This window comes from Triticum aestivum, chromosome 4D (genome assembly GCF_018294505.1).
Source record: "Triticum aestivum cultivar Chinese Spring chromosome 4D, IWGSC CS RefSeq v2.1, whole genome shotgun sequence".
Classification (NCBI taxonomy): Eukaryota; Viridiplantae; Streptophyta; class Magnoliopsida; order Poales; family Poaceae; genus Triticum; species Triticum aestivum.
The window spans coordinates 481,754,474-481,763,954 of record NC_057805.1 but is presented as its reverse complement, the minus strand read 5'-3'; the positions used below and the strand labels follow the sequence as shown (position 1 = coordinate 481,763,954).

The window sequence follows — 9,481 nt, the reverse complement described above, 5'->3', positions numbered from 1 at the left end:
TCCTGGAAGCTACGCGCCCGCACGACCGACCCGGTTTATCTCGCGCATCTCCCTGGATAGGCACACGGAGACGGCCATTTCCACGACCAAAGTGCGATCGGAACAAACAGACGCGGGAAATCTCAGCTTTACCCGCACCCACGAAGCAAGGATAGATGGCACGTAGCGTACTGCTAACCTTTTTTGGTCTGGTCCTCTCTCTTTACCGTCCCGTCACGGCCGCTCGTAGCACTAGTAGCTATCCACGCCACGCCCAGGCCCGGCCAAGCGGTGCCCATGCCCATGCGCGGCCCACGGAGGAGAGAAGGGGGAGACGGGATGGGACCCGCGCACTCAGTGCGGCCGCCCGCCCGCCGCCATCCGTCTCATTCCACGCGCTTCCACCCGCCCCCGCCTCTATCCTCTCTCTCTCTTATAAACCGGCCGTGAATTCCAGAGCGAAACAAAGCCAACGGCAGGGAGGAAGGGAGAGACCCGACCAGCGACCCAACGACCCAGCGTCGACCTACCTCCTACCCTCATCGATCCATTGATCCATTGATTTGATTGATTAATTGATCCGCCACCGCCACCACCACCGCCGTGGAGAAAGGAGGGATGGCGGCGGCGGGCGGGAAAGGGGGGCCGAGGCGGACGACGCGGGTGGGCCCGTACGAGCTCGGCAAGACCGTCGGCGAGGGCAGCTTCGCCAAGGTCAAGATCGCCAAGGACACCCGCAACGCCGCCACCTGCGCCATCAAGGTGCTCGACCGCAACCACGTCCTCCGGCACAAGATGGTCGAGCAGGTCCGTCGTCCATCCCAAATCAATCCCACGCCTCCTTCCTCCATCCGGCCCGGGGGAACACCTTAATTAATGATTAACGATGCATCTAGGCGGGCTGATTCGTCGAATTGGGAGTGAAACAAACCCCTAAATTACGACCGCGAAATCGACATAATTTATTCATCGGAGGACCGACCACCTAATTCTAGAAAAGAACGTCCCAAATAACAATTATACGTCGAGGTCTCTATCATGGTCGAGATTCCCTGTCCGTCCGTCCGTGGGGATTATTTTTCCGGTGTCAGCTTTGCTCATGATTTTTGGTTGTTAATGTAAAAAAAAGAGAACATGTTTTTTTAATAAAAACAAAGAACAGGTTGATGCCAAAGAATATGAATTGAAAATTGTGATCATCGAATTAGCTTTGCAAAACGGGTCTCTTAAACGGGGGCCACTCTGCACCTGCATCACCCGCGTCATGCTCATTTTACAAGAGGATTTTCTAGATATCGTATATTTCTTCTGCTATATGCAAATTAAGGATGTGATGTGATCTAACCTAACACGACTGCTAGGGTGCTAGAGATGTAATGTTTACCTCAACTCCTGCGCCCTCCGTACAGATCTGGTCTGATTATGAACGCTGACCATCTATTCCCGCCTTTTCATTTCAGATTAAACGGGAGATCGCCACAATGAAGCTAATAAGACATCCGAATGTGGTCCAGCTGCATGAGGTACAACCTAGTTTTCTTGCAGAGACAGTTTTGTCTCGTCATCTTTTATATATTTCATCTCACGTAACATGTGCGCATTTCACAGGTGATGGCTAGCAAATCAAAGATATACATGGTTCTTGAGTTTGTTGAGGGAGGCGAGCTTTTTGATAAGATCGTAAGGCCCTCAAAACTTCATGTGCTGGATATTATGGCTTTTACTTAGCGTGCAATTATTATTTTTATGTCACGAGCTTATCTTGTAGGTCGGTTATATAAGGCCACATAAATGTTTTAGTTGTTACTCATTTATCAATTATCAATATTTTGTGGACAATTAGGTCAATTCTGGGAAGCTAGGAGAAGATGAAGCAAGAAGATACTTCCACCAACTTATAAATGCGGTTGATTATTGTCATAGCCGTGGAGTGTACCATAGAGATCTCAAGGTTTGTCCAGTTATCCTGCTCACTTCTCGATACATGTAATCTTCTACGTTGATGATCCGCGATGCATTTCCTAATTTGTGGAGGTTTTATGTACCATTTGCAGCCAGAAAATCTGCTCCTTGATTCATATGGAGCTCTCAAAGTTTCAGACTTCGGTCTCAGCGCATTTTCTCCGCAAACAAAAGTATGAGCTCTACCTAGTTGGCTAGTAGCTAGAAGTATACATTTTTTTCATTTCCAGAAACATAAGGTACTGTGCTTGAACACGAGAAACAGTTAACGGAAAGAGTATTGATCACCTCTTTTTTATTTTTATTTTAGGAGGATGGACTTCTGCATACTGCTTGTGGAACTCCAAATTATGTTGCACCTGAGGTGAATTTTTTACCTTTGTGTTTCTGCCTTCTCTAATAAATGTGTTTCAGGAGTGTAATCATTAGATTGTTTCTTTAGGTGCTTGCTGATAAAGGTTATGATGGTATGGCTGCTGATGTGTGGTCCTGTGGCATAATCTTATTTGTCCTTATGGCTGGATATTTGCCCTTCGATGATCCCAACTTAATGACTCTGTATAAATTGGTAAGTTGCTGCCGTAGACATACCTTTCTTGTCATGTGAAATTGGTAGTAACAAGACTATTGCCGTTTTCTCTACAGATCACCAGAGCTAATGTTTCTTGTCCACCATGGTTTTCTACCGGTGCAAGAAATCTTATTAAGCGCATTCTCGATCCCAATCCTCACACGGTAAGTGCCTGTTATGCTCACCTGCGAATTCTTCTATATCTGAAGCTTCCTTCTTTAGAAGCTTTATTTGTGTCAGAGTATGAGAAAATAATTAGTTTACACTTGCTCTTTTTGTTTTCCCTTTTGCAGAGGATAACAATCTCCCAAATATTGGAAGATGAATGGTTCAAAAAGGATTATAAACCACCACATTCTGAGCACAATGAAGATGTGAGCCTTGAAGATGTCGATGCTGCATTCGATAGTTCAGAGGTAATTAAATCTGAATGTCCTTTCCTGTTCTGCAGTTGACATATTTGTTCTCCCAGAAATATTATGTTTCGATGGCTCCTGTTTATTTATTACTGTTGGTTTCCTATTTCGTAGGAACACCTTGTGGCGGAGAGAAGAGAGAAACCAGAATCCATGAATGCATTTGCTCTTATTTCAAGGTCGGAGGGATTCAACCTCGGAAATTTGTTTGAGAAAGAGATGATGGTAGGTTCATAGAACTGTTGGTATATAATCGAATAGTTTTGATAGTTTGATATCCAATGTCATTACTGAAGTACTGACAAGCAAGGTGTATCATTCTGCCAGTCACTTAATTGCCCCTTTTTAGAAATCTAGGCATCTTCTTTTGGCACAAGTTTGCATTATTAGTAAACCTTGTTGGTTCACAAATAATTTGGTCCTTCCTTATATATAGGGGATGGTAAAGCGGGAAACATCCTTTGCCTCGCAACGTACACCACAAGAGATCATGTCTAAAATAGAAGAAGCCTGTGGCCCTCTTGGTTTCAATGTGCGAAAACAAAATTATAAGGTAACCATTATGTTCCTCAAGAGGTTGTTAGAATTTGAGCAGTTCAGGACTGATATGGATTTCTGTTTTTGAACTTCCAGATGAAATTGAAAGGTGACAAGACAGGAAGAAAAGGCCATTTATCTGTAGCAACGGAGGTACTGACTCTGTCGCCGATACCGAGACATTAAATTCTTAATTATAAATGCCACTAAAATTCTGCTGCTACCCCTAATTAGAAGATCTGTTCAACCAGCCACTGTATCTGAAAACAGAAATTAATACTAAGTGACTTTTAAAAGCCACCGCAATGGCTATAAGGCTGCAGCAACTTTTGCTCTGAGTTCTCATGCCAAGTGCTAATCATTCTTTGCTGGTTTTCTGGCGTGTGATCCTTTTCTTTGCTTAAGTACTAGCCTGATGATTGCATACAATTTGTTGCAGGTTTTTGAGGTTGCTCCAACACTCCATATGGTTGAACTTCGTAAAACTGGAGGGGACACCTTGGAGTTTCACAGTGTATGATATTATTTATATATATATTTCAATTCTAATCGCCAAACATTCTGAACTCTGAAACAATTAACACTGTTTTCTCATAACTGCATGCAGTTCTACAAGAATTTCTCATCAGAACTAAAAGACATTGTGTGGAAAACTGAATCCAACACAATAGCGAAATAGTCGCGGTGAGCTTCAATGTTCCTTCAGCTCCTAACTGTTGTTCTCCCACCCTCTTCTCATCCTGTCCTAACATGTTTGTTTGCTCTATCCTCCAGATGATTGATACTTTGCGGAATGGAACTATCTTGCGGTGCTGTATCGATGGACCACCCCTTCAGGTGATACCGCTGGGCGCTGGGTACTGTATATTTCTCCGGCACCGCATCGATGGTCCAGTCCGCCGTCTCTTGCTGAAGACAGCGCCTTCTTTTTACCGAGCGCGATTGTACACTTACATGTACAACGAGGCCCTCCCGGACAAGCTCCTTGTAATATTGCAACGGGGTGCCTAACAGGCATCCTGAATGTGCTTTAGTTTGCACCAGGGTTGTGTGCCTTTCTTTATTTTTGTATTGCAAGTATTTAAGAATCGTAAGATGAATAAAGGTAGTTCAGACTTGAGATTGTAAGGCAAAGCCTTGCTTTAGTTCCCGCCAGGGTTGTGTGCCTTTGTTTATTTTTGTATTGGGCATGCATTCTGATCAGCAATATGCCAGCATTCGCGAGGGTTTTGATGCATCTTCATGACCCTTACTCACCGAAGCCGGTCTAGTTGACGGTCGAAAAATTGTTGTGCTAAGACTTTGGCCAACATATCAAAACACCATCCGTTGCTATGAAGAATAACATAAATCAGGAGGACCTACAAACAAATCAATGACCACTAGCGTTGGCTGAATCCAGACGGCTACGCTGGGGATCAACACCAACCGGACCCAAGCAGATCTGGTGGAAACACACCTCCACACATCCTAAGCCGCGCTAGGCACACCTCCGGAGCGGTGATGTGGCGGAGAGGACATTATTCTACCTCTAGGCCGTTGTTGCCGCCTCACCACCCCGACCCATAGATGCCACTGGCCACGGTAAGAAGAACATCCACATCAAAGATAGACCTGAATTTGGTTTAACCCAAGTATCGCCTCCATGACATTCATGGCCGAAGTGCCTCATGAAGCAGCCCTAACTACATACTTACTACTCCATAGGAGTACTATAATTATTAGAGCATCTCCACTAGCGCCCCCAAGAAGCGCTCCCAAGCCATTTTTTGAGCGCCGGCGGGCAAAAAATGCCCCACTCATCCCTCCAAGTCGTTATTTTTTGCCGGCAAAAGCAAAAGTTAGCGCCGGCTGCCCCATGCCACACCCAGCGCACCGGGGGGCTCCTGGGGGCCTAAATCGCCGTTTTGTGGGCCAGTGCCTCTCCCTTGTCCACTCATTTTCACCCACGTGATCCCTCCTCTTCCTCTCCCTCCACGCAGACAGAGCTCTCTCCTCTCTCTCTCTCTCCCCGCCGCCTGGCACGGCCGCCTCGCCGAGCCGCCATGCTCCGGCCGCCCGGCCACCTCAGCCTCGTCGCCGGAGGTACTCGCGCTCGCGCCGAAGCTCGTCGAGGCCGGCCTGCTTGTCATCACCCAGCACATCACCGTAGGCCGCTCCTAACGCTCGTCCCCACCCCTGCTGGCCTCGACCCGGCCGCGCGCCGCGCCCGCGAGCGCTGCCGCGACTGGAACACCGGGCACGCGGGGCACGAGGACGGAGCGTCGACGGTCGAGCTCGGAGACCGCGGCGGTGCGCGGGTCCGCCACGCGCGCACGTTCCGGTGAGGCGGCTGCTCCTCCTGGCGTCGCTGGCCGCGGCGGGGGCACTGGGCGTCGGTGCTCTTCCTCATGGCCGCCTCCAAGGTCCTCCTCGTCTGCCTCAGTCTTCCCCTCGCAGCTCTCTCTTCCCTCTCCTCTGCTCTCTCTCTCTCTCGCTCGCTCGAACCCGAGCGTGTCTGAGAGCGCCGTCGTGCACTGCTGCAGCCACAGCCACCGCCTCGCCTCCCCGACGCATCCCAGAGATCCGCCTCGACCTACTCTTCCTCCTCACCGCGCCAAGTGAGCCGGGAAGCACCACTTCGTCCTCGGCGTCGTCTTCGACACCCTCCGGCACCCGAGATCGCCATCGCCGTTATGTCGTCGTCCGTGCCTTCCCGAGCTCGCTGACCACCCCTGCAGGCCCGCCGTGTGAGCTTCTCTTCGTTTCCCTCCGTCCTCTCGCTTGATTTCGTGCCGTAACCGTCGTCCCCGCGAGCACCAAGCTCTGCCGTCCGCCATGGCCGATGCTCTGCTTGATGCCGAGCTCATCCCGCCATGCACAGCTGCCCGTCGTGCTCCGAGTGCTCTGCTGATGCTGCCTCGTTGCTCCGTTGGGTCGCTAGCTACCCGCAACACGGCCGCCGCTCCTCCCGTCGCTGCCGTCGCTACACCCCCGTCGGCGGCTGCAACGACCACTGTTGGACGCGCCGCACTGCGGGCGTTCCAGCGAACCCACCCGCGCGACCAGCCGTGGCCGGAAACGGCCGGCCGGTGATCGCATCTCGCGCCGTTCCCGCGCTTGGCGCTGCTCCGACGGCTCGTTGGTGCCTGGAGGGCCAATGACTGAAAGAAATTTCAGCCCCAGGTTTAAATTCTCGCCGGCAGCCCCCCAAGCGGCGAAAAAACGCCTCCTGGGGGTGCCAACGGCTGTAGATGCTCTTACGCAAGCACCCCCCCCCCCAGCGACGGCGTTGGTGTGACGCCCCCGATTTGACCGTACACTAATCATGCACGCAAATGTGTACGACCAAGATCAGGGACTCACGGGAAGATATCACAACACAACTCTAAAACATAAATAAGTCATACAAGCATCATAATACAAGCCAGGGGCCTCGAGGGCTCGAATACAAGTGCTCGATCACAGACGAGTCAGCGGAAGCAACAATATCTGAGTACAGACATAAGTTAAACAAGTTTGCCTTAAGAAGGCTAGCACAAAGGTAGCAACGATCGAAAAGGCAAGGCCTCCTGCCTGGGACCTCCTAACTACTCCTGGTCGTCGTCAGCGGCCTGCACGTAGTAGTAGGCACCTCCAGTGTCGTAGGTGTCGTCGTCGACGGTGACGTCTGGCTCCTGAACTCCAGCATCTGGTTGCGACAATCCGGTATAGAAAGGGGAAAAGAGGGAGAAAAGCAACCGTGAGTACTCATCCAAAGTACTCGCAAGCAAGGAGCTACACTACATATGCATGGGTATATGTGTAAAGGGGCATATCAGTGGACTGAACCGCAGAATGCCAGAATTAAAAGGGGGATAGCTAGTCCTGTCGAAGACTACGCTTCTGGACAACTCCACCTTGCAGCATGTAGAAGAGAGTAGGATGAAGTCCTCCAAGTAGCATCGCATAGCATAATCCTACCCAGCGATCCCCTCCTCGTCGCCCTGTTAGAGAGCGATCACTGGGTTGTATCTGGCACTTGGAAGGGTGTATTTTATTCAGTATCCAGTTCTAGTTGTCATAAGCTCAAGGTACAACTCCGGGTCGTCCTTTTACCGAGGGACACGGCTATTCGAATAGATAAACTTCCCTGCAGGGGTGCACCACATAACCCAACACGCTCGATCCCATTTGGCCGGACACACTTTCCTGGGTCATGCCCGGCCTCGTAAGATCAACACGTCGCAGCCCCACCTAGGCTCAACAGAGAGGTCAGCACGCCGGTCTAAACCTATGCGCGCAGGGGTCTGGGCCCATCGCCCTAAGCACACCTGCACGTTGCGAACGCGGCCGCGAGCAGACCTAGCAACCCACACGATCACGGCGGTTACGTCAAAGCGGTCCAACACGGCGCGCGCCACTCAGTCGCTGACGTCAAAAGAGCTTCGGCTGATACCACGACGTCGGGATACCCATAACTACTCCCGCGTAGATGGCTAGTGCGTATAGACCAAATGGCCAGACTCAGATCAAATACCAAGATCTCGTTAAGCGTGTTAAGTATCCGCGAACGCCGACCAGGGCCAGGCCCACCTCTTACCTAGGCGGTCTCAACCTGCCCTGTCGCTCCGCCACAAAGATCCACTTGCGGGTACTCCTACGAGCCGACCCGACTTTAGTCATCACATGTGTCATGTATATAGTATATAAGTATATACCCGCGATCACCGCCCAGGTGTTCACGGCCCGATAGTGTAGCACAGCAGACGGACAAGAATGTAGGGCCACTGATGGAAATCTAGCATCCTATACTAAGCATGTAGGATTGCAGGTAAAGGTATCAACAGTAGTAGCAAGGATAGGCTATGCATCAGAATAGGATATCGAAAAGCAGTAACATGCTACACTACTCTAATGCAAGCAGTATAGAGGAGAGTAGGCGATATCTGGTGATCAAGGGGGGGGCTTGCCTGGTTGCTCTGGCAAGTAGGAGGGGTCGTCGACTCCGTAGTCGAACTGGGCAGCAGCAGTGTCGGTCTCGTAGTCTACCGGAGAGAAGAGGGGGAAGAAACAGTAAATACAATGCAAACATAAGCATGACGATGCGTGACATGACAGTGAGCGGTGCTAGGGGTGTCCTAACGCGACAGTAGGTGGTACCGGTGAAGGGGGGGGACATCCGGGAGGTATTCCCGATGTTTCACGTTTTCGGACAGACGGACCGGAGGGGGAAAGTTGCTAGTTCGATAGGTTAGGTAGGTGTGGTGGACGAACGGACTGCGTATTCGGATTCGTCTCGTCGTTCTGAGCAACTTTCATATAGAAAACATTTTCATCCGAGTTACGGTTTAAAAGATATGAATTTTCAAAGTTTATTTGAATTTCTAGAATTATTTAATTAACAGAAAAAGGGATATGACGTCAGCATGACGTATGAGTGACGTCAGCGGTCAACAGTCCGGGTTGACTGGTCAAACTGACAAGGGGGACCCACCTGTCATAGACAAGGGGGACCCACCTGTCATAGACAGTGGGTTAACAGAGGATTAAACTAATTAGTTTTTAGTTAATTAACTACTGGGCCCACCTGTCAGTGAGAGATTAATTAAACTAATTATTTTTATTTATAAAATATTTTCTTTTTTAATTTTTGCGGCGGGGCCCGCATGTCAGTGACTGGGCCTGCCCAGTCAGCAGTTGACTGGGTCAACCCAGTCAACTGGGGCCCGTGGGGGCCACTGGCGGTGAGCCAGGGGGGGGCCCGGCCGGCCACGTCGGCAGGGCACCGGAGAGGGGCTCCGGCGAGCTCCAACGCGGCGGCGATGCGCGGGTGTGCTTCGGGTTTCGCCCACAGTGGGTTTGCGGGGGCGGGGCTTGGCGCGTTCGACGCGGCTCGACGTCGCGCGTCCAACGGCGGTGGTCGGAGGGGCTGGAACGGCCGGAGACGAGCGCTATGAACTCGCCGGCGGCGAGGTGCTACGGGTGCCCGACGGAAGCTACGCTAGAGCGCGCGAACGGCCGAACTAACTACCTAGGCGGGTGCGGCTCGGTGCGG

At 50.8% G+C, this 9,481-nt stretch overlaps 1 protein-coding gene across 1 annotated transcript; it reads left to right on the top strand.

Moving 5' to 3' along the window:
• The first annotated feature begins 433 nt into the window (after positions 1-433).
• On the top strand, positions 434-4,585 carry LOC123098825 (CBL-interacting protein kinase 9). The gene is made up of 15 exons (XM_044520901.1): positions 434-786; positions 1,440-1,502; positions 1,588-1,659; positions 1,823-1,930; positions 2,034-2,114; positions 2,252-2,305; positions 2,384-2,509; positions 2,587-2,676; positions 2,806-2,928; positions 3,043-3,153; positions 3,365-3,481; positions 3,562-3,618; positions 3,905-3,979; positions 4,073-4,149; positions 4,240-4,585. The coding sequence occupies exons 1-14, from the start codon at positions 598-600 to the stop codon at positions 4,142-4,144; spliced, it is 1,338 nt and encodes a 445-aa protein (XP_044376836.1). The 5' UTR covers positions 434-597; the 3' UTR covers positions 4,145-4,149; positions 4,240-4,585.
• Positions 4,586-9,481: the final 4,896 nt, after the last annotated feature.

Coding starts and splice junctions, on each gene's coding strand:
- LOC123098825 (XM_044520901.1), top strand. CDS start 598: ATGGCGGCGGCGGGCGGGAAAGGGGGGCCGAGGCGGACGACGCGGGTG. Junction 2,115..2,251: donor CATTTTCTCCGCAAACAAAA/GTATGAGCTCTA, acceptor TTTTTATTTTAG/GAGGATGGACTTCTGCATAC. Junction 3,154..3,364: donor TGTTTGAGAAAGAGATGATG/GTAGGTTCATAG, acceptor CCTTATATATAG/GGGATGGTAAAGCGGGAAAC.